A 23,233-nucleotide genomic window follows, 5' to 3' on the forward strand; every position below is an offset into this window, starting at 1 on the left:
CCTAGGTTTGACAAGGTCTTTGATTCCTCACAAGGGTTCGATTGAGGCATGAAAAGGGTTTCCCATATCATTATCCCGGCAAGGGATATGGACAAAGTTTTTATGCCACCAACATGGACGCTGAGGGCAACAGCACTTCCAGTACCACTCACTTTTCAAAGCTTAGTCGTACCTGGGATTGGCTGTTGAGCACCTGCTTTATCTGTCTTCTTCACTCATGACATGTGGCGAATATTTGCCTGGTGCGGTCTTGTGTCTTGAATATGGTCCTCTGGCTCTTTCCCCTTTGGGTGAACAAAGATTGTGCCACTAAATTGGCGAAGTCCAAGGCTCGAATTTCATTGGCTGGTGGTCCTTGAATGGATTTCCGGATTAAAGGGTTCATTCCGGACCAGACCTCTTCGTCAACTCTCTCCCCCCATTCTTTTTTACTCACTTACACCCACGCACAATCACACAATTCGTTTCTCTCTCTCTCTCTCTCTCTCTCTCTCTCTCTCTCTCTCTCTCTCTCTCTCTCTCTCTCTCTCTCTCTCTCTCTCTCTCTCTCTCTCTCTCTCTCTCTCTCTCTCTCTCTCTCTCTCTCTCTCTCTCACACACACACACATACACACACACACTGCACATCATGTCGTTGGCAGCCAAGATTGTCCAAGCAGCAGCTCCACGGATCCCTCGTCCTCGCAAAGCTGTTCTCACTCTTGTACGTTCTCCTCTTGCTTTGCAAGTTATGCCGCACCATTACAGCAGTGCCTGAAAAACTGTCCTGTACGGATTGCTAACGAGCACTCTCTTATCTTTTCCTCTTCCCTTCCAACTTGTCCGTATGACACCGATTCTTTTCTTTCGTTTGATTACACCTCGATTCAACCCGGCATCAAATTGTCACCATGATCTCATCAACTGCGCTGTTTGTATTTTCGCATTTCGGACATTTCGGCTTTGACATATATGTCACCCCATCCCCCAACTAAAAATATTTTTAATACTTTTTTCTCGGACCACGGATACTTTTCGTGGAATCGCCCCCTGGATCAACGCGGGCATTGTCACTCGCCGATATCTTGCTCCGTGCGAACAAAACCAGACGCCCGCTGCGGTCACTCGTCTGCGTACCCTGACAGACGGACCGGAGCCGAAGGTCGTCCGTGTCGGAATCCGCACCAAGGGTTGTTCTGGCCAGCAATACGATCTCCAGTACACCACCAAGAAGGAGAAGTTCGATGAGGAAATCAAGCAGGATGGTATGGATAGCTTGTACTTGAGACACTGACTGGCTGGTACTTTCCTCCTGGTTCTCTAACGCCTTTTTGGTTTTATTGGTTTTTTATTTTCGCCACTTTAGGTGTAACGGTGCTTGTGGACAACAAGGCATTGCTCTCAGTGCTTGGATCAGAGATGGACTATGTCGAGGACAAGCTGTCAGCTCAATTTGTCTTCAACAATCCCAACGTTAAGGAGTCGTGCGGATGCGGCATGAGTTTCATGACGTAGGAAACCTGTACAGCACAGCACAGCACACCCGCCGTTATTCAACTCCAACACCGACCAACAACTTGTAGACATCTCTTGCAGAAGCCGTACCACCACCGCGGTCTTCGGAAATACGCACATTATTTTCATCATCATCATCATCGCCAACATTATTATCAGCATTCTCTTTCTCCACACGGTCATACATAGAAGAGTAGAAGGACAACGGTGTCGTCTCCTATTTTAATCATGTACAATACACTCAGTTATCCAGCTTTATATCTCTCTTGAATATGAGCGTGGATCGCGCTCCTTTTTTTTTTTTGTTGATGCCAATGGTCGCCATGCCCCTTTCGTTTTCCGATATCGATGTTCCTTGACCCCCGTCCTGTTTCTTGATGGTTTCCTCTTGCAGCTATGCCGTAAGTGTAAACACAGTCACCGGTTAACCCAAGTCGGCGCGCTCAGCGCTTGGTATGTGAAACCTGATCAGCTTTCTTTCCTTCGCGACATCGATTCATCCCTCTCGTTTCTTTCATTCCTTCCACACAACTGCAACAAGGCAGCCATTGAAGACAGAAAATACATAGGAGCGCCGAACACGAACTATGCTGCGACACATAAGAGCTGTTCCTCTCAGGTGCAAACCGACCTCAGGGCTTTGCTCAAGGCCAGCAGCGCATGGTCTCCGTCCTGTGGCGCACTGCACTGCGAAGCCAAACTTCTCTCTCGCAACAGAACACCAGCAACCTCTCTCGACCTCAAGTCGACTCTGGAAAGCAGTTGACGCGTCAGCGTCAGCACCAGCGGCCCCACATCCCGTCCCAGCCTTGATTCTCAAACCCTATATCAATTTCAAGGCTCTGACAAACCCCAAAAAAGCGGAAGCCATGGCCGCCAATATCAAGTATCGCAATTTGCCTGACTCGATCTCGGTTGCCGCTGTGAGCGAGCTGTACAGGACAGTGATGGAGAAGACGCAGCAACTGGACAAGGCCCGAGCAGAACGGAATCGGATCGCAGCAGAGATGAAGGCGCTATTTAGTGGCGGGTCGCCCAAAGGTAAAAAGAAGAAGCAAGCAGTAGCAGAGACTTCAGTATCAACATCAGACGACGTGGCGTCTGCAGTATCAACGGAGATATCACATGAGGCAAAAGAGCAGCGACGACAGGAGCTGGTGGAGCGCGGTAGGGTTCTCAAGGAAGACATTCATGCGCAGGAAGCTGACCTCACAGCGCTGGAGACACATTTGTACGATCAAGCGGTCATGATCCCCAACACTACTCACCCAACTACACCTATTGGGCCCGAGTCTGAGGCGCAGCTGGTTCGTGTGCGTGGATTGCCTCGGTTGAACGTTGGCGTCAAGGCCCATGCACATCCGGGATTCGATAACTTGGACTCAGGCAGCGAAGAAGTCATGGCGCTCATGGGCAATGTGTCGGACTTCCCTCTGCTGGACCATGTCACACTTGCTAAGCAATTAGACCTGGTAGATTTCGAGTCGGCGACGGCTGCCACGGGAGCAAGGTGGTACTATCTTAAGAATGAGGCCGCGCTTTTGGAGCTGGCATTGATCCAATTTGCGACCCAGCGCGCAGTCAAGGCTGGATTCATGCCTGTGATCACGCCAGATGTGGTTCGCCCAGAAGTCGTCCAGGCGTGTGGATTCCAGCCCCGAGATGAAGCCTCGCAGACGTATTGGGTGTCAACAGTCGCGCCTGGTTCCAGCAGGGCAGCAACACCAGAGGGAGCACACCATCACCAGCACTCGGCACTGTGCCTTGTTGCGACTGCGGAGATTGCGTTGGCGGGAATGAACCTGAACAAGGTAGTGGAAGAGAGTCAGTTGCCAATTAAAATGGCTGGATTCGGAAGGGCGTTCAGGGCCGAGGCTGGTTCAAGAGGCGCGGAGGTCAAGGGGTTGTATCGCGTCCATCAATTCAGCAAAGTAGAATTGTTTGTGCTATCGAAAGCGGATCGAGGTGAGAGCGATCGAATTCTGGAGGAGATTCGACAGTTCCAGGAGGACATTTTTGAGGAGCTTGGACTCTGCTACAGGTACTGCATCATCTTTTTCCCCATTGCTGTATTGAATCAACTTTCTTCGGGCATGCTAACCCGTATCTTTTTTAATACATGTTATATGATAGGGTCCTGGACATGCCTACTGAAGAGTTAGGCGCGAGCGCATACAAAAAGTACGATATTGAGGCATGGATGCCTGGAAGGAACAGCTGGGGCGAGATCTCATCGACATCGAACTGCACGGATTACCAGTCTCGACGACTCAACATCCGCTACAGGACTACTAAGATCTTGAACCGCCCAGAGGCATCATCGTCATCAATATCTGGAGAAGATGAGACATTGACATCTTCCGCAGGCTCCAATTCCTACATGACGACTGAGTTTGTGCACACGTTGAATGGAACGGCCATGGCAATCCCCAGAATCATTGTCGCGCTGCTAGAGACCTATCAGCAACAGGATGGATCAGTCCGCTTGCCCCAGTGTCTCTGGCCATTCATGGCGGGCATTAAAAAGATTACCCCCAAGGACGACAGCACATATCCATAGCACTTTTAAGTGGACGTAATAAATAAATTGAGGATATTTCTAACAATGAAGCAAATACGATCGAATACGCTATGAAATGTTAATGATGAAGGTTGAGCTGAACAGCAAACACAGGAGAAATGGCGATTCAAAAAGCGGAAAAGGCTGCGCAGATTTCAGGTCCCTTGCGCAACGCCACCAATTCCATAGTGGCAAGGTTTACCCACCGCGATCGGCCTCATCAGTTCTCCTCCTTGCTATCAATCTTATCAAATTCGTCCAAAAGCATTAAAACTCCTCGTAAGACTCGCTTTTGTGATTAACGCTGGCGCTGAGGCTGATGTTGCAGGTGAGTATCCATATCGTCGCGTACTATTCATCCATCGCTTATTACACTTACAGCTGATGTAGCCCCCAGCCTAGTAGATACGCTGCGGCCAACAGTCTGCTGCAGCAATAACTAGATCTATTAATCAAAATAAGTAGAGGAAATCACTTCTGTAGCTCATTCATCAGCCAAGGCTGCGGCCTCTGCATTTGTGAAGGCTTCTTGCAGGACCTAGACGAAAGCATGCGCTTCAATTTTAGTAGTAAAATACTGTGGCTATTGGGAGTGAGCATTATAGCAAGTGAATACAAAGTTAGTCTTAGTGTTTTTCTCGCTATCTCTGTGCTGCGAGAAGTTAATTCACCTTGGTCATTTCTCAAAAGAGTAAGGAATACAATTCTTACATCGCCGATGAGCTCAAAGACACGCAACACAAGACAATCCGCGCCTTGGTTTTTTTTTTTTTTTTTTTTTTTTTTGGAAAAGGTGACCCCTCATATATAAGAAGGCCAAAATATTAAGGATTTGGAGCGGGTAGCTTTCTTCTTGAAAGAATCGTTGTTATTCACAAAGAAGCTCGACGCTGAGAAGGAGATTCTGGTGGGGATTGCCAGGTACTGGACGCATATGTGATGGCAAAAGTCGGAGACGTCTATACCTTGGCACACCTGGTAGACACTGCGGTCCTGAACATCCTCCGTTCCCTCGGCGCAATCGGTCAGCACTTGCCATACCAGAGAGTACTATAGACGCCCATGAGCCAAAGCACCAAAATATGCTCTTGATGATTTACCTTTTAGCAGATCGCAATACTCTCTTTACTGTATAAAAATGTAGTTGATGTTTCGCGATCTTTATTCTTTATATATTCAATGAAGAAAATGAGTAGAGTGGGAATCGGCAAGCTTGATGAGAATATCGGACATATTCCAAGCAGCGTTGAGAGCCTTCGAGAGGGCCGTGCTGGCATGATCAAATGAATGTACATAGGATGAATGGACGGTCGAAAACATTCTCACTATAGATGATGCTCCGGACTAAATTATGGGGCCGGAGAAGATGCGCAAGTGCAGGCCGAGTTTACGCGCCAGGTGTCTCTTCACGCGCGCTCAAACCGATCGATTGTGATCTTGAGTTTACGTACACAGCGCAGTTCGCGGTACAGCCTTGGCCTTATTGAACAGTGTAGCGAAAAGACTTTACAATGTGCGCTCTTTATTTCTTTCAGAAACATTGCGGTTATGAATTTAAAGCATCAACCGATCCTATCAGCCCATTTCCGGGACCCCATGTTTTATCGGAATGTAAACGCAGCAAAGTGAAGGCAGCAAGACGTTATAAACACATTTTTTTCTGGTGTACAGAAAAAATAAATATGTACATAAATACAAATACAGATGCAAATAGTATTCAGTTGTGCATACAGCCTTGCCTGACGGCCTTGAGAATGGGCTCGATGCCCTGCTTGAAGGATTTTTCTAGTGCCTTCCGCATTGGAAAGTCATGATCAATGTCGCTGAGGGAGTGGAGGCTGTTCGGGATCGTTACATCCCCCTGGTGTGCCAAGACATAGATGTGTCCGACCCTTGCCATCACATGTACGTCCTTCTTGTTGGCAACCACCTGCAGTCCCACCAATGCCGCGTCCTCAACCCCGAACTCCTTGCCCGCAAACTCTAGTGCTTCCTTCAGCAAGATGGCGACACGCTTGGGGTCGTGGGTGACCTTGGACTTCTTGGTCTTCAGTCCTTGCGAAGTGACCTCGCCGATAGGCATTGTGCAGGTCGTCCTGTGGTGGATATCTTTCAGCTCTACTGCCAGACTCTGCTTGTCGTTCTTGTTCTGTGCGATGGTGGATGGGTCGACGCTATTCAGGACAGAATTAGTACCGATCACTATCGACATTCACGTCGGCTGCATGTCCAGCCTCCTTCACGACTTCAAACACATTCATACATATACTTGCTAATTGAAGTAAACCCCGTTGTTGGGATCCTGCAGGAAAACCTCGCAGATAGGCAGGATGTAGGCGGCCATGCCGGCAGACTCGGAGTATGACTTTTTGCTCTTGCTATTTTTTCTGGGCAGCCGCTTGATGCAGTTGGCCAGATAGAGCCAAAAGAACTCTTGCTCCGCGGACGCAGGACGAGCCTTCAGGACCTCCGAAAGGGCCATCGTGCGGTTGTAGTCGCACTTCCACAAGGCCTATAATAGATTGCAGTAGTTCCTGTAAGTCTTCAACTTTTGCCTGCCGTCATGTGCATGGATGAGAGCTTGTTTATGAATCCACGTACATCTAGCCACTTTCTAGTCTATTGCAAAGTCTCTTTCACTTCGACATGCTGTCAATACTCGGAGCGAAAATTGCTCTGGAGGTTCTGGAGGACGTTGTGACCGAAGCAATGGAGTTGTAGTGGCGACGAATCGCGCAAGAACAGGATGTTGTGGAGAGCCCTAGGTTTATGATTAGAGTTTTTTCAAAGTTTAATCTGATTAGATGTAGCTGCCTTTAGAGTTTCCTCCGCAATACTTTTCTTCTTGGGATGAAATACTTGCAGTTTTTCATGAATGCTGCTGAGGGTATGCGCACAAGCTGCCCCCCGGTAGGTGAGGAATGCCGTCGCTACATCAATGTCACCAAGCATTGCAACCTTCTCCTCGGTTCTCTCGCCAATATCCTGGAGGTCCTCACTCTCTATCTCGTCCTCAGAGCCCTTGCTATCCATCCCGCCCTCAGAGTCCTCATCCTCACTATACACCTCGTCCTCTGTTTCCTCATCTTCTGTTTCCTCATCCTCGAACTTATTTTCGACTTCATTTCCTGGAGCTTCCTCTGCATACCCATTCGCCACGGGCACTCGGTGGATTCTCTTGCTGCTGTTCCCTAGAAAACGTTATCGTAGAAGCGCATATGGTCATGTTACATACTGGTCTGAGTACTGTCATCGACTCGCTTCTTGGGTGCACTATACTGACCTATGTAGTACGTACGAGCAGAGAAGAATGCCCTTAATGTGGTGCAGACAGGAACCGCTTTATAAGGTACCGTCTGCCCTAAAAATAAAGATCCCTCTCTTGTTTTATTGATTTTCTTGTAAGTGAATATAAGGGTAAAACATCGCACTAGGGAGATATTTCTCTTTCACTCCAGCTGAAACCTTCATATCTGTCAAGGAATGCTCTTCCACGACTTCCTCGGCGGCCAGGTCCTTCCAGAATTTATCAACCAGTCCAAAGTGCAGATCCTGTAGCGCGCCAATTAGCGTTTCGTATATTAGTCATGATCGTATCACTAGGCGTGTCTGGAAGTAGAATAGGGTGAATAACCCACAGGTAAACGGAGAGTCAATGGAGGCTCAGAAATCATAGAAAGAGTGTAGGAAAGAGTGGGTATAGAGTGGCATTTCAAGTGTGTGAAATTTATGGAAAAATTTCAGTAGCTTCAATAGTTCGAAGGCCCCGCAGCTATCGGTCATCAATGGGTGGCGGCTCTTCAGGCGTCAGCACTCAATAATGTCAAGAAAGTTAAAGGTCGGCCAGATATACTCGTACAGATGGCATGATTTATGAGAAAGAGTTTTTCCCATCAGTCATATGAGTGAAGTATTTCAGTTCATAATAGGAGTCATTAAGAAATAATGAGCTTGATATCCTTACTTCAAGGGATTGAAGTCGATGTCTGCCATTATGCATTATCAGGCACCATGCTGAAAAAATGTGACATTACTTGGCGCACAGCGCTGTGAATATTAGAGCCGAAGTTCTACTTCGAGACCCTAACGAACTTCGATCAAGTCAATTCGCTCGATTATCTTCCCGTCCTTTGGAGTCTCAGCGGGGTATCCCCTGCAGATCGAGGAAGAATGGCTCAAGGCGCTGAACGTGCTCATGTTCCACCAAATAATATTCTTAGAGTATGTAGTCAGCATTGCGGACCAAATTCGGTCGCTACATGCGTCTGAGAATCGTGGAATAGTTGTATCGTTGAAAAATGTTTTGTTTGAAATGCAGTAGGCCGGAATCCTTATAAGGTCAATTTATAAAAGCTCATTGGTCGCTGAATACCTTGAACCAGTGAGAGATATGTATGTGTATTTTATGACAGATCGCGTTATATTGTACTGGCGTTGAATGGCATGAGTGATGGAGTCTATCACCCTTGGGTACCGTCCTTCGAATACCCGTTTCCAATATCGCTGCCTCTCGATACATAATGCTTCTCCGAATTCGATTAGCGGCATCCGCGACTGTCCTCCTGCTTGCTCTCTGCTCTGCTTCCACCGCTGCTACGAGTGTCACGAATATCTTCCCAATCACCTTGATGTGAAATGCTTTGATATAAATTGCCTTAATAAAGCTTGATAAGGCGAATGAAGTGACGAAGATCTCGACAGAGGTTTCTGATCATTGTTTGTATTGCGTATTGCGTTCAAAAATTGGTCACCTCGTCCACAAATGTCCGAGAGTGCAGAGCGGCGGTTGCTTGTGAGAGTCGGGCCTCCTTTGTGCAGGACTCTGGGACCGGGAAATGGCGGGCCCTAGGGCATCAGAACTACCGATATATCCAAGATCGGTGTGGGGGTAGCCATAACCGCAACGGCATCGAGACCATGAAAGGGGATGTCGAGTATGTCGATTAAAAGAAACGCGTAGATATAAACGAAGGGTGCATTGAAACCATGTCTGATAAAATGTGAACAGGTCATTAAGGTATATGCAGAACTGTGCGCTGTCGTAAAGCGCACGATACTCTACTGCTTCAATTTCAATCAGCAAACCCCCTGTCCCCCTGTAGTTGACAAGGTCTAACCAAATAAATCAACCAGCACAGGTCTCTGCCTCTGATGGAATAATATGCGCAGATGACCTAGAGATATTTATCCAGCTTCCCGAAACCGCACCTCTCATGCACGAGAAAATATATACAATACTTAATACTGTTTGACAAACGCTCGACCAATAGGCCCTTCAGTTAAACTATCATGAAGGCAAGAGCCATCCTCTGCACAAGATTGTTGATAGAAAGAAGCGACACAAAGGGTGCTAGCGGATGCACTAACAGGAAGCGGATATGGCGGCCTGGGGAGACAAGCTTGTCTGCCTCCAGTGTGATTTGGAGGGAAACAGTGGCGCAGTGATTCGGTCTGAAATTGGCGTTTTGATTGGACTAGAGAGCCTAGGAAACGAGGGACGCGTTTATAGTCAAGATGGTATCAGCGCACCAAGCAGGCCGCCGTTCTCTACAACCTCAATGCTATGTCCCCGACTGACGATGACCGTGGCCATGACATTCGATACCACAGAGGACATAGATCGATAAGCAGACATCTGCACCGCCCAAAGGATGAATCGAGCCCAGGAAAGGACTCCGTCGCTCTCTCATTGAACTTGTTGTTGGCAGCAAGTCGTCGGATTTTTGTCATGGTCGAAAGGAACTTGGAGGGGCAGTGCAACAATAGTCATATGCATGTAGTATATATATCCGTGCACTGCAAATATTATTAAAAGTAGTTCTTTTCTCCACTCCCTCTCGTCTTGTTACGGGCAGGTTCCTTGTCTCTCTTCCTCTGTTTGCTATGCTTCTCCCTAAAGCCTAGCGAAGATGAGAATCCTCGACACCTCCTCCTTTTCCTTTTCGCTCTCCCTTGTCGCCGATAGGAACAAAAGGGGCTCTTCCTACTCCTTGGGCCATTTCTGTATCTCTTCTTGTCTGTCATGTGCGCTTGATATAACTCGAACAAGAACAACATTATTCCATCATTCCGCCCTTAGACACACGGTGTGCTATTTATTGCTGCTACTGCTACCCTACTGGTGTGCTATTTATTGCTGCCATTGCGCCCTACTCGTGTGCTATTTATTGCTGCCACTGCGCCCTACTCGTGTGCTATTTATTGCTGCTACTGCTGCCCTACTGGCGCTGCTGCTCCCAAATCCTGGATCGACAGCAGTATAAGAACCCCTCGCCTCTCTGAACCCTTCTCAAGCCATTCCTCTTTCTCTCCCTCGCTTCCTATCTTCCGCTAACTCTTCTTATCTTCCTTCTCGTCGTATTCGTTTCCCTTGCCTGTTCTTGCCCTGTCCACTGCCCCTTTCTTTTTTTAACCTTCACTCGATAGTAACAAAAACAAACACGTATCCGACACTGTAGTTCGTCCTTTTGTCTAGCACGCATAAGCCCCCTAACTTTATACACACCATGGTGCACAAGGCGTACATCTCAATGCTGCTCTTGGCCCTGAGCTGCACAGGATTGATCCATGTTCAGAGTGCCCCCGCATCGACTCGACCACAGCCCCTCGAAGCTAAAGTCGACATGGGTACGTTGGAATGCAAGGTTTATCTGCCATCGATGTAACTTGGCCTATCGACGTACTAATGCCTCCAAGCGGCATGATGCGTTGAATAAACCACGCATATCATCCGCTCAGAATAACAAGCGGAGGCATTGAATGTGTACTATCAACCATCAGTCTACGGCCGTCCCGAAACCAAAGCGATGCCACCAATTAACATACTATATCACTTTACAATGCCACTATATCTGATGGAACAACATAGCTGGCATCAAGGGAACATTTTTGTTTACTCCTCTGAAACACAGCGATACCGGCGCCACGGTGAGAATCCACATCCAAAGCGGACTCACGAAACAATTTGCAGTCCTGCCAACAGTCGGGTTTGAATATCATATCCATCTCGAACCCGTCGGACCAGGCGGAGACTGCGCGGCAACTTTGGGCCACCTTGACCCGGCCAACGTCGGCGAGGGAAAATGTGACCCGGCTGTACCGGAGAAGTGCCAAGAAGGAGACCTCTCAGGTATGTGGAATCTCACAAGGGCGCTGAGACATCCGTGTTTTGCTGCGGCTTCTCAGGAATCTAATGGTGCTGACATCCCGTGTCGCCATGATTTGTAGGCAAGCATGGCAACTTGCTGCCGACTAAGAGCGGCGCTATTTCAACCATCAAGTACGTTGACCACCAGCTTGCCTTCAAGGGAGCTAAGACAACAATTGCCGGTAGATCGATCGTGATTCACAACAACGGCACCCGCATTGCTTGTGCAAACATTTTACCAGTGGGAACTGCCAGACAGAAGACTGGCAGCGACTCGGGATCTCAGAAGGAGGAGAGTACCTAGCCCTCGTCCGTGCTAAGCAAAAGTCGTGTCAATGCCGCATCTGCAAAGGGACAGCTCATTCTAGAGGTCCTGTGGCAAGCGACAGGAACCGTGGTGTCAGGCCTTGTATTGACCGTGTTGGCATTGTGATAGACGAAGCGACGTTGCAGAATTTTAGTTCTTGGCCAAACGGAGCGATACATAGAAAACATGGACATAAATGAAACTGAAAGTTTAAGCTCGCTACGCGTTTTATGGGCCCTCTCGGACTTGCTTTGTGCTCCACATTTTTTTCGATAACTCCCCGCTTTTTTTGACCCATTTTGTCGAGGCAAGGGTCGGTCGCTCGCCATATTCTGGTGGACGGGCTTATTCATTTATTGCCGTTATCTACTCGTCTCTTTTTGGGGGAGATATTCTTTCTGTCGTTGTCTGGCTTGAAACGCTTCTACAATCTCTCAGTAGGTCTTGGTACTAAGAATGCCCTACAATCACATGTCTGTGGCACAAAAATACAAGATGGATTTTTTCAGCTGGCCTTTGCTGCTTTTGCACAAAAATAACATATTCCAAAGGCTGCAGCATCATGGGCGAGGGAAAAAAAAATAGAGTGAATCGGTAGACCCTGTATCTAGACTGAGAAATAGCTGGAGCGCGTGTAGTGTTTGTGGGGTGCTCAATAATGTGTGAGAATAATGTGGGATGAGAGTGGAGGCATGGGTGAAAACGGCCGTGCTCAACCGAGGATTGGCCTCTGCGCACAGTTTGGCAGAGGTAAAAAAAAAAGATCGGGTAACTTAGGGACTAGACCTGAGGCACCCCGTGGCTGTTTAAGGTTTTTTGCTGGAAGCGGTGACAAAGATGACTCTGTTCTCGGTGGAGGAGGGAGGCGATCACCGCCAGGCTCCAACAAAGACTTTTTTGAATACCGGAGGAACGAGGGAAGACGAAGGGGAAGGATGGGCAAGAGAAGGATCTCGGTTGTGGAACAGAGACATAACCCCACATTGCATACCGGCATTTCTTGAACCAGTTCCCTTTCTTCTTCTCCTCCCCCGTCGCCAGCCAGAAAAGAAGAGAATGAATTTGATCCGCCCGTTGCTCGTCCAGCAGACCCGCCGGCTGTCCTCGTCTTCGTCCTTGTCTTCGTCCGTTATTTCTTCCGCACCTCTTTTCTCCCTTTCTTCTCGATCCTCCTCTTCTATTTCAACCCGCTTTCCTTCTTCTTCTTCTTCTCTCCTCACACATCGCACTCTTCTCCCCCTTGTAACCCGCACCGCATACTCCACAATGTCTACCCACAAGCTGTGCATGATCCCTGGTAAGAGACATCCCATTCGCACTCATCACACTCTTTCCCTCATTCAACATCGCTTCATCCGCTCGAGTGCACTTGTACCGAGAATTAAAAAATAATTGCAACGAGCACACCTTTAACAAAAACTGCACACCTTGAACTGAAGTGTTCTTCGTTGTATACTGAAAAACGCTCTCAATTGCACTCGTCGTATCTAGGTCCCATTGAGTTCCACGAGGATGTTCTTCAGGCTATGGCCACCCCTTCGACCTCGCATGTCGCCCCCAACTTCATCCCTGTCCTCGGCGAATCGATCGAGCTCTTGCGCCAGATCCTCTTCACCTCTGGACAGCCCTTCATCATCGCTGGATCTGGCACTCTCGGCTGGGACATGACTGCCTGCAACTTGATCGAGGCTGGTGAGGATGTCCTTGTTTGCAACTCTGGCTATTTCGGCGACCGCTTCGGCGAGTGGTAAGTCCATCAACAGACCACCAACAACCTGTCAAAACACGATTCAGCAACTTCAGCGACTTCAGTGACCTCGACTTCACCGGGCGGTATCTCGTTCGTAGTGGATCTCAACTCCGAGTCGGAAAGATTTTCCATTCTTATTTCCTGGGTCCAAATTTGCGGAGAATTGCCCTTCCACGAGGACTGGCGACATTTGGGACTTCAGCTCGACTCTTGATTCACGATATCGTGGAATGAATGAAGGATACGCAGGATAAGCGATATCCCTTTCACTGGCGCCCTTCTCTCTGCAAGGGCATGGATTGGATTTTTTTTCCTTGCCGAGGAAGTTCATACGAAACTTCCCACGACCCTACTCGCTCCCACACTTTCAGGTGCTTTCCCTGCGGATGACTAACAAAAAATCTACATGTTTCTCATTCCTCTGCGCATCATTCAGCTTGGAGACTTATGGCGCCAAGGCCACGCACGTCCGCGTCCCCGTCGGTGAGGCCCCTCAGTTGGCTGCTGTCGCTGCTGCCTTGAAGGGCAAGAAGTACAAGGCTGTTACCATCACCCACGTTGATACGTCGACCGGTGTTCTCTCGGACATCAAGGGCATTGCTGAGGTCGTCCGTAAGGAGTCCCCCGAGACCCTCGTTGTCGTCGACGGTGTCTGCTCTGTGGGTTCAGAGGAGATCCGCATGGACGCCTGGGGCATCGATGTCGTCATCACTGCTTCACAGAAGGCCCTCGGTGCTCCTCCCGGTCTCTGCGTCTTGGGTGTCTCTGAGCGTGCCATCGGTGTCTTCAAGGCCCGCAAGACACCTGTTGCCAACTACTACGCCAACTGGAACCGCTGGTTGCCCATCATGAACGCATATGAAGCCCGCAAGCCCTCGTACTTTGCCACCCCCGCTGTCCAGAATGTCTTTGCTCTCCACGTCTCCTTGAAGCAGATCGTCTCCCAAGGTGTTGAGAAGCGCTTCGCTGTCCACAAGGAGGCCTCGGCTAAGGCCAAGAAGTTCATTCATGACCTGGGCTTGAAGCTGGTTCCTACTTCTTTGGACCATGCTGCCAACGGCATGTCGGCTGTCTATTACCCCGAGGGCGTTACTGCCGTGGATCTGCTGCCCAAGTTGGCTGCCCACGGCATCGTTGCTGCCGGTGGTCTCCACCTTGACATCGCACTCAAGTACTTCCGTATCGGACACATGGGCATCTCTGTGACCGAGCCCGAGCGCGGCCACTTGGATGCCACTTTGAACGCTCTCAAGGCCTCGCTGGCTGAGTGCGGTTACAAGGGCGCCCTGTAAATGTAGTAGCGTCTGTGCCCATTTACCGTTGTAATTATCATCTCCTCTCCCAATTCTAGAATGATAGCAAGGCATTGGCTTGTTCTCTCTTGTAACATCAACGAAAAAAAAAAAAAACTTTAATAAAGAACCTGCTCCCCGGTGACGTGGGATTAGAGCTCTTTGACTGGTCTTTCCTTTTCTCTCGCTGTACTTCTTCTCTCTTCAATCACAATTAGCACTTTATTTTCTTATTCCTAAACCACTTTGCACCACCGACACTTTCAACCGCAACAACATCGTATAAGCTCCGTTCGCTAGTCAAATGGACATAGTACCGGATATTGATCGCCACCAAAAAGAACAAGACCACATAGTGCCCAATTCAATGAACACGCCAATTTCTTCAGAACAGGCGACAGCGAACGGCAGTGAACCCGCGCCTCGCTTGCACCTCATCAACGAAGAAAAGCAGTTCAGGTAACTGTTTACTGTCCCATATCGATCGTCCATTGTGCTGCCACCTGGCTGGAACTGCAAATCACCCATCCCATGAAAACCTGACACGTTTGAGTTTGCTCATCAATACCTTATCTCCTATTGTTTCCATGGCCCGCGCTGTGGTCATAGTGATGAATTATCGAGATACATAAGCGAAAAGTGGGGCCTCAAGGAATCGGGCTTCAACTACAACCTGGCAGCCATCTTTGGAAGCCAGAGCACCGGAAAGAGTAAGTGTTTGATGATGATTTGGGGGGCTGGTAATGGCAATTGTCATATGGGTTCGCATGCTTTGGAGCGCGGTCTGTCCTTTGGTTCTGACAGAACCAGCATCTCTCGCTTTTCGGCATCTTTCCTTTCGTGAACGCAGGCACACTTCTCAATCGGCTCTTTGGCACCAACTTTGATGTCATGTCAGAAACAGCCAGGATGCAGACAACCAAAGGAATCTGGATCAGTAAAGGCAAAGATATGAAGGTGTTGATCATGGACGTCGAGGGAACCGACGGTCGTGAGCGCGGTGAAGATCAGGTAAAAGGGCTTGTATCATCGTCGAGTCTCGACCACACTTAATGTCGACAACAAAACATTGTATTCATCGTTGCGTCGATTGTGTCATGCTTTATGGCCTTGTTTTTGGTCGATATAGGATTTTGAGCGTAAGAGCGCCCTTTTTTCGCTTGCAACTTCTGAAGTGTTGATTGTCAATATGTGGGAGCACCAGGTCGGACTCTACAATGGAGCGAACATGGGTCTGCTAAAGACCGTCTTTGAAGTCAATCTGCAGCTCTTTGGCGGCAATCGTGGGTAATGCTTGAGCAATGACCAATGCAGTGCACTCTGTCATAATGCATCGTAAACACGTGGCAATCTAACCTGTCCTTTTTGTCTCTGGTGTGTTTTATGCGTACTTTAGAAAAGAGAAGACACTGCTGTTCTTTGTGATCCGTGATCACGTTGGAGCGACGCCCCTTGCCAACTTGTCGAATACCTTGCGAGCGGATCTGGAGAGGATCTGGCAAGGTCTTTCCAAGGTACTTTGAGTTCGTTCGGAGTGCTCTAGGATCCCTTCCTCAGAATGACGACCTTGCAGTCTGCTAACAGCAGGCAATGGGATTCATTTTCTTATAGCCAGAGGGACTTGAAGACTGCAAGATCTCGGACTACTTTGACTTTATGTTCACTACCCTGCCCCACAAGCTGCTGCAGCCCGAAAAGTTCGAGTCAGAAGTCCTTCAATTGCGACAGAGGTACCCTTTTTGCTTCATGCACTGATACAGGAAACAGTGTGATTTCAGTTCAAGTTGACTTACGACTGGTGGCATCTATTTGCTTTTCTTGTATACTAGGTTCTCTGATCCCTCAAACCCAAACTATGTCTTCCAGCCGCATTATTCAAGGCGTGTCCCCGCGGACGGTCTTCAGTTCTATGCTGAAGGTATCTGGGAAAAGATTATGACCAACAGGGACCTCGATCTACCTACACAGCAGGAGCTGTTAGCGCAGTTCCGTTGCGATGAGATTGCGAACGCTGCATTCGCCGTATTCGCAGAGGCGATCAAAACTTTCCGACGTCCTATTGAAGCTGGAAATGTGGTTGACGGTTTAGGGCCCAAGATGAATGAAATCCGGGATGTTGCCATCAGTAAGCTTTCAATTCATCTACACCTGCGGTTTATATCTGGGCCTTTAGATGATGAGGGATGTGGAGAACTGAGCATAAGATCGTTTGAATAACTATAGGATCTTTTGACAAGGATGCATCCCGATACCACCCCGAGGTATACAAGCGTAAGCGCGGTGAGGTGTTGGCAAAGGCCAACTCCATGCTAGAGTCCTTCTTTGTGGGTCAGCTCAAGAACCTGCACAAGAAGGCTGTCTTGCAGTTTTCGACCCGACTTCAGCAAGATCTCAAAAAGGAAGGCGCGGAATTCGGAAGCATCTCCTCGGCCGCCATGAAGGAAGCTGTCGACTTTTTTGTACAGGGTGCCAAGGCGATCAAGCTAGAAGAGACTGACTGGGAATACGAGGAGGAGCTGTACCAACTGGAGCACGACCTGCGGGAATTTTCAAAGGCGCAGAGGGAGAAGGAAATGGCCAAGATGCTGGCAGTGCTGGAGAAGCATTTGAAGAAAGAACTGGATGAGCCCATCAAGCTAGCACTGGACAAACCGGGGCCTGGTATGTGGGGCCGCGTGATTACAATCCACCAGAGGACCGTCGAGGATGGAGTGGCCATGCTACACAAGAGGGCAAAGACGTTCGATCTGACGGAGCAGGAAGAGAATGAGCTCGTTGATAACCTAAAAAGGCAGGGATGGATCCTGATGACCAGGAAGGTGCAAGAGGAGTCTGTGGATGGGCTGATCCTGTACAAGCTGCTTAACCGGTTCGAGGAATATTTCCAGCGAGACGACAGAGGACTCCCACGAGTCTGGAAACCTGAGGATGATATCGACACTCCCTTCAAGAAGGCTCGAGATGAGGTACTTTATACTCTTTTTTGTTAAACTATCTTCAGCAAGAACACGATGGTGGAAACTGATACTTTGTTTTGTTCTCTATACTCAATATCCTAGACCGTGGCGCTGATTCCTCTGTATGCCAAGATCGATAACTTGGATCCTGCGACGGGCACCCGCTTCACTCTTGAATCTACAGAGGACTTTGATTTCGACCAATCCCTCAACATCATTTCAGAAACGCGCCAACAAGAACTGGAGACACAGCTCAAACGCAAGGTGGACGCAACCTATGTGGAAGCCAAGCGGTCTGTGGTTGCCACTCAGGCTAAGGTTCCATATTGGGTTGGCGTCGCTCTGATTTTCTTGGGCTGGAACGAATTTATGGCCGTGATCACGAATCCGTTATATCTGTCGATGACCATGATGCTGGGCGTACCCATTGCTGCACTATGGTATCTGAACATGTTGGGATTGGTCCAGACCATGGGTATGAGAGCGTACGATCAAGCCTTGGTTTTCGGCAGAGACAAGTTGAGGGAAGTTGTGCACCCACCTGAGCCAGTACCGGTGCGGATCCAGAACACGAGGTACGATGATGATGACAATGCGCGTCTGTTGCATCATAGAGACTCTGCGCGGTCATTGAGTCAAGGCAGTGGACGTGGCGAGAAGAGCGAGCAGGGCACTGAACTGTACGCGTTCGAGGACAAGAAAACATTGTGAAGGATATCATTCAACGCTTTCTTTTACATATATATATATATATATATATTTTGGTTCATTCAAATAAATTATAATTCTGGCTCAAGCATTTGGTCCGCATGGTCCAAACACGTGTGTTTTTCGCTCACTCTTTGGGCTCACTGTGGCTGTGCTACTACGATCTGCCCTCGATCTGACCAACGCCATCGCGCCATACGTCTGGAGTTTGCGATTGTAAGAAAGCCACGTAACTTTAGTTGGCACGGACCACTGACTTCCATTCTTTGGTCCTGGAGCCTTAGTTCTTTAAAATGATTTTTTTTTTGTCCGTTCATGAAATTTCGAAAGGACCACCGAGGGCACCAGGAGCAGGCCACAGTGCACTAGCGTATAGTCTCTTGCAGTACTTCCCACACTGGAAAGCCCTATTCAATGCTGCTGAGGATTGTCACTCCCGTTCTCAGGTAGCGTGCAACACTTTAGCTGGAGGCACCCCAAAACTACTCAGCTTCTCTATGCTATTTATTGCCTTACGCTTTGTAAGTGAAAAGTATCCTTTTCTGATGAACATGGACCACATCTGAAAGCGGTTATTAATTATTCTCCCTTTCTTTAGTCTCGCGTAGCTGTTTGAGCTCTGAGTGAACAGGAGCGTCTACTATTTTGTCACGATCATCATTCTAGTCATCAGTCAGATCAGAGTCTTCTTTTTCATATCTGCAGGAGGCATTACAGCGTGTAGTGCTGCTATCCTGCACTTGCTCCGATTTTGCCCATTTGAATCTTGCCTACATCCAATTGCGACCGAATTTCCGTTCCATTTTTACAAGACCGTGCCAGCAACCTTCTACTTCATGGTGAGATTGACAAAAGACTACACGCCGCTCATTTGCTGCACACAGCTAAATTTATTTGTCTTTTCCCTGATTACTTCAACTCTACCTAAAGGGAGGTCGATATGACCCTGTCACGGAATTATTCGACTCGGACAACCACGCATTTCTCACCATGATGATTCTCAACTTCCTCTTCTCTGGGATCCTCATGCTCAACGTTCTCATTGGTAAGAGTCCATACAGCCTATTCCGTCCATATTCGTCATTGCAACGAATACGCGCTTGTCTCTTATAATGAAGCCATATTTTTGCTAAAAACTCTGGCAACATTGATCAACATGGCATTCAACAAGGGCGACGAAACCTGGCACCAGGTCTAGCTGCTGAACAGGATGAGATTCGTCGAGGCAGCTGAGAATATTTCGTATTCCATCCCAGGTAGTCATCCATCTCAAGCCACGCAGGATAGGGTATCCTGTCATAATCATATTCTTAATGGTTCGTTTTCTTCCATTATCTGATGTCTAGGCTTTAGGGAGTCTCACGACTGCTTTCCTGAAAAGATCTACTTCACAGCATCGCGTAAAGAGGCCAAAGAATACCAGAAGGCCACAGAGAGACTTGGGGAGGAGGAGAGTCCAGCATCTAATGTGATTGGTATATCTGCCTCGGCCGACGTTTCTCAAGACGTTTCATCTAAATAGGTTTAAGAGTTTACTTCAGGGTCAAAAACAGATTATTCAGGAGCTAAAGAAACAAGGTGTTCAGCTTCAAGCACAGTTACAGGCACAATTAGACTCATTTGAGTCGCAGAATCAGAAGATGCAGGAACAGAAGATGCAGGAACAGAAGATGCAGGAACAATTGGGGAGGGGGGCAGAACGTCATGAACATGAGGTTGCACCAGCAGCAACAGGCCCAGCGAAAAATGCAGGCAGATATATTGGCCTTGTTGACGACCAAGCCTTAGCTTATGAATGGATCGTTATAAACCATGCTCTTAAATATCATATTAATGCTGGTCGTGATGCTTCCATGCTCCGCTTTTTCAACGTTGCCTCGTTGTAGTGTCTACAAGGTAAGGAATAGGGAGATGATGGTGATCATACTGGATAGGAGCAAGCCTTCTCTCTGTGCTTTGTTTAATACAATTCTCAAACAGGACACATTCATACCTAAACACCCCCTGCTTGCACAAAATTAATGTCGACCCTCATGGATAGATAGGATGTCATCCAGGCCAACTTGAAGTACATTTTATCTGTCTCTGGAACGTTAGATGGGAGGTGGTTGACGGCGTTTGTCGAGAATGCTCAGAGGGTCATCTTATCCGCCATTGTTCGCTGCATGACGGTTAGCCAACGCCCTGGATATTTTGCCTTTTGCCTTCATGTTTTGGTGAGTGCGAGCATAAAGGCCGTCTACGTATCCTGAAAATAAGGAAAGACTGAAGGTTAGACGTGGTTACATTGGATGCCATGCTGAGGCAGCAACCATATTGACTAATGAGGTGAGCTGCAAATTGAAAATTTTTCTTCACATGTAGTTTGTATGGACACCTTGCAATATCAACGACACGAATGATGTTCGGCAACAGTTGAGCAGAAATGGTCAAGCGCATGTCAGCCTGCGGATCTGCTCTGTTGGAGCCGGAAAGGTGGTCCACTATGTTCCTTTTTTTTTTTTTTTTTTTGGTTCAGTCGGACATTTGAAAGGATGACGCTTTGTGCATTTCTTCCCGTCCTTCTTTCTTCGGGCGAAGTTTTGTTGCCAATTGGGTTCCGCCAGCAACCCTATTCTTTTACCCGTGCCCTTGTTTCGTCCCACCTTCCCATCGACCTGTTCGTCATCATTCCTTCCTTCCTTCACACACCTCATTCCATTCTCTGCGTCTTGGCTATGGAACCCGCCCTCGATCCCTTCGACAGCCTGTGTCGACAGGTTTATCTGGCCAACGACGACGATACCAGCAAGCAGCCAACACCCATACCCTCCAATGAAGAAACCGCCCTCAGTCTCATATCCCGTGCACAGGTCTATGAACTGCCGACATCATATACCCTCCCCTCCTCTGCTCAAGCACCAGGCAACCGTGATCAGGACCGTCGGTGTTATCGGATCCACCTCGAGACCATTGAGGATCCAATCCTAGAGCAGACTGTGCGAGATATCATCAAAGGGGCGATCGATCCTTCTGTGCTCATGGAACTTCCCTTCGACAGAAACCTGTCCGGATACAGCTCAAAGACCAGAACCGAGACTCGAGAATCACCCCTTGAAGCACCAGTGGTCCTCGACATGGAAGGCGTGTCCGCAACAATACCAGCATCGGACAACGACAAGAAAACCATGTTCTTGATACCAACACAGGAATGGTTGCGGATGTCGACAAGGATCCGCTTCTGGAGAGCGGAATCTCATCGTATTAAAGCTGCTGAGCGGGAAATCGTCCTGGATGGGTTGTTGAACGACCGTTGGAAGGATGCCACGTCCACTCTATCATCAGCGGCGGTCTCGTCACCTCCGCCATCATCGGGGTCGTTGGTCGCGGCGGATATACCCCCAAAGTCCCTGCCATCGTCTCCAAATTCGTCCTCAGCGTCTTCGCCGGCCACATCACCACGGTCTTCGGCAGCACCGCATCGTTTGCAAACATCACTTTCGAGACCTTCGTTGTATAGGCAACCGTTCCAGGAACATCAGTTAAATACGCTGGTTCAATTTATTTCGACCTATGGTGATGAACCATCGGCAACTTCGATTCTTCGAGGTCTGCTTAACCTTATTCGGCGGCAGATCACAGAGCCCAAGGTGCTGTCGTGGACGTTTGAAAGGGCGAACTTGACGGAACAGAGGCCAGTGGTGACGGTTGCGTTCTTGGATCTGGTGGCAAAGCTTGGCCTAGAACTGGTGATCGTAGACGAAGGAAGGGATAAAGGTGGTCTGATGGGTTTGGCTCCAGATTCGAACAAACTCGGCTCGATCACGTCCTTGACTTCAGAGTCAACGGTCGCTGTCTCTCCGGAAGCCGGTACTGCTGCTGTTTCAAAGGAGAGTCAGTCGACAGAATTGACATGGACGTTTGGCCCGAAAGTGGATGATCGCAGACTCGAGTATTGGATCCATAATATCCAGCAATCTACTTTGCCGGTCCTCAAAATGGACGACCAATCACTCCTGCCCTCTACCGCCACTTTCACGAACAACAGTACATTGCCAACATCATCAAAGTCTAACCAGGATCACAAGCAAAATCCAATCCCGGCTGCGATCCGGAAACGCTTCCTGCAAGACCGTAATACTATACCCGCTGGTAGCATTCAGGTTCTGACGACCAATATCCATGCTTCCGCACCAACCTCGTCAGAAACGCTGAGAACACCGACAGAATCAACGCTTCATACAGCAGCAGGCAAGGTCGACATTATCAGGGATCGATCCTACGTGCTCGCGTCGTCCAAATACGCGCTTTCAGACACGGCAGGATCGTCTGCATCGTCCTCTGGTGTGTTTGTGGATCGGGTTCGGAGCGACGTCAAGCATTTGGTGCGGTGGGCGACGACCTGCGGAGGACGGCTGGATTGGATCTGGACTTGGTTATTCTCGTCGTTTCAAAAGTCGAGGTATGGTTCTGCAGCAGGCGCGTCAGAGCGACGGCCTCCTCGATCCAACGACGAGAACGTGTAGAGTGCGCATGCGGGATTGTCTTTTTTTTTTGTAGCTGCCATAGATAGTTTTTCGTCTCAAAACATATACCACATAGTCTTTCCAGTCTTTCAATATATCCATGTCTATGCGAATCGCCTGTAACTCTGTGCCCCAATGTCGAACCCTGGGGCCCAATTGAGGCTAAAGGAAGTTGAGGGCCTTGCGCACGTGATTTGGGTCGACCAGTCCCCTTGCGTAAACAACCAGCTCGCCTTTTTTTTTTCTCTTGGTTTAAATGCATTGCACCTCTTCGCTCTACCAAGACCAGACCAGACCAGACCAACACACCATCACTCCATCGGTATGTTGACAAAACAAGGACGCTCACAAGTCTGAACTGAGGTCTCTTCCAGACTTGGACACGGAATACTAACAGGGATGACCTCTGCTTCTTCACCTCAAGTAGTGCTTGTAGACAATACTCGCGCCAGTTCACACAAAAAAAAAAAAAAACACAGACGCCGACAAGAAACACTCCTTCAGTAGCAGCCA

The 23,233-nt window shown here is 48.5% G+C and overlaps 8 protein-coding genes across 8 annotated transcripts; 7 read left to right on the top strand and 1 right to left on the bottom strand.

Annotated features, from left to right (window-relative positions):
* Positions 1–628: 628 nt before the first annotated feature.
* On the top strand, positions 629–1,494 carry BC939DRAFT_402220 (uncharacterized protein; the record flags this gene model as incomplete). The annotated part of the gene is made up of 3 exons (XM_051552663.1): positions 629–703; positions 1,088–1,244; positions 1,346–1,494. 3 exons carry the CDS (start codon positions 629–631, stop codon positions 1,492–1,494), a joined length of 381 nt encoding a protein of 126 aa, XP_051407827.1.
* An 869-nt stretch (positions 1,495–2,363) lies between these two features.
* On the top strand, positions 2,364–4,054 carry BC939DRAFT_480906 (uncharacterized protein; the record flags this gene model as incomplete). Its single annotated transcript, XM_051558979.1, has 2 exons — positions 2,364–3,535; positions 3,628–4,054. 2 exons carry the CDS (start codon positions 2,364–2,366, stop codon positions 4,052–4,054), a joined length of 1,599 nt encoding a protein of 532 aa, XP_051407828.1.
* Positions 4,055–5,771: 1,717 nt separating this feature from the next.
* BC939DRAFT_523107 (uncharacterized protein) lies at positions 5,772–8,054 on the bottom strand (the record flags this gene model as incomplete). The annotated part of the gene is made up of 6 exons (XM_051561235.1): positions 5,772–6,228; positions 6,421–6,566; positions 6,914–7,245; positions 7,290–7,337; positions 7,486–7,606; positions 8,019–8,054. The coding sequence occupies 6 exons, from the start codon at positions 8,052–8,054 to the stop codon at positions 5,772–5,774; spliced, it is 1,140 nt and encodes a 379-aa protein (XP_051407829.1).
* Positions 8,055–10,560: 2,506 nt separating this feature from the next.
* BC939DRAFT_480908 (uncharacterized protein) lies at positions 10,561–11,505 on the top strand (the record flags this gene model as incomplete). The annotated part of the gene is made up of 3 exons (XM_051558980.1): positions 10,561–10,681; positions 10,923–11,183; positions 11,282–11,505. 3 exons carry the CDS (start codon positions 10,561–10,563, stop codon positions 11,503–11,505), a joined length of 606 nt encoding a protein of 201 aa, XP_051407830.1.
* A 679-nt stretch (positions 11,506–12,184) lies between these two features.
* BC939DRAFT_464962 (pyridoxal phosphate-dependent transferase) lies at positions 12,185–14,732 on the top strand. The gene is made up of 3 exons (XM_051557442.1): positions 12,185–12,805; positions 13,000–13,255; positions 13,695–14,732. The coding sequence occupies exons 1-3, from the start codon at positions 12,346–12,348 to the stop codon at positions 14,548–14,550; spliced, it is 1,572 nt and encodes a 523-aa protein (XP_051407831.1). The 5' UTR covers positions 12,185–12,345; the 3' UTR covers positions 14,551–14,732.
* Positions 14,727–18,235, top strand: BC939DRAFT_464965 (RHD3/Sey1). The gene is made up of 9 exons (XM_051557443.1): positions 14,727–15,009; positions 15,160–15,260; positions 15,401–15,561; positions 15,680–15,837; positions 15,947–16,064; positions 16,162–16,280; positions 16,380–16,675; positions 16,774–17,516; positions 17,610–18,235. Exons 1-9 carry the CDS (start codon positions 14,855–14,857, stop codon positions 18,216–18,218), a joined length of 2,460 nt encoding a protein of 819 aa, XP_051407832.1. The 5' UTR covers positions 14,727–14,854; the 3' UTR covers positions 18,219–18,235.
* An 885-nt stretch (positions 18,236–19,120) lies between these two features.
* BC939DRAFT_532521 (uncharacterized protein) lies at positions 19,121–19,737 on the top strand (the record flags this gene model as incomplete). The annotated part of the gene is made up of 2 exons (XM_051561662.1): positions 19,121–19,260; positions 19,562–19,737. The coding sequence occupies exons 1-2, from the start codon at positions 19,206–19,208 to the stop codon at positions 19,735–19,737; spliced, it is 231 nt and encodes a 76-aa protein (XP_051407833.1). The 5' UTR covers positions 19,121–19,205.
* Positions 19,738–20,783: 1,046 nt separating this feature from the next.
* On the top strand, positions 20,784–23,216 carry BC939DRAFT_464970 (uncharacterized protein). Its single transcript, XM_051557444.1, has 2 exons — positions 20,784–23,042; positions 23,148–23,216. Exon 1 carries the CDS (start codon positions 20,933–20,935, stop codon positions 22,718–22,720), a length of 1,788 nt encoding a protein of 595 aa, XP_051407834.1. The 5' UTR covers positions 20,784–20,932; the 3' UTR covers positions 22,721–23,042; positions 23,148–23,216.
* The last annotated feature ends 17 nt before the right edge of the window (positions 23,217–23,233 follow it).

Source organism: Gamsiella multidivaricata, assembly GCF_025024155.1.
Source record: "Gamsiella multidivaricata strain RSA 2152 chromosome Unknown BC939scaffold_86, whole genome shotgun sequence".
NCBI lineage: Eukaryota > Fungi > Mortierellomycota > Mortierellomycetes > Mortierellales > Mortierellaceae > Gamsiella > Gamsiella multidivaricata.

Excerpts from the sequence above, each read along its gene's own strand:
- BC939DRAFT_464962 (XM_051557442.1), top strand. The coding sequence starts at position 12,346 with ATGACTCTGTTCTCGGTGGAGGAGGGAGGCGATCACCGCCAGGCTCCA. Across the intron at positions 12,806-12,999 it reads CAAGCTGTGCATGATCCCTG|GTCCCATTGAGTTCCACGAG; the intron begins GTAAGAGACATC and ends CGTCGTATCTAG. Across the intron at positions 13,256-13,694 it reads GGCGACCGCTTCGGCGAGTG|CTTGGAGACTTATGGCGCCA; the intron begins GTAAGTCCATCA and ends CGCATCATTCAG.
- BC939DRAFT_464965 (XM_051557443.1), top strand. The coding sequence starts at position 14,855 with ATGGACATAGTACCGGATATTGATCGCCACCAAAAAGAACAAGACCAC. Across the intron at positions 16,676-16,773 it reads AATCCGGGATGTTGCCATCA|GATCTTTTGACAAGGATGCA; the intron begins GTAAGCTTTCAA and ends GAATAACTATAG. Across the intron at positions 17,517-17,609 it reads TCAAGAAGGCTCGAGATGAG|ACCGTGGCGCTGATTCCTCT; the intron begins GTACTTTATACT and ends TCAATATCCTAG.
- BC939DRAFT_464970 (XM_051557444.1), top strand. The coding sequence starts at position 20,933 with ATGGAACCCGCCCTCGATCCCTTCGACAGCCTGTGTCGACAGGTTTAT.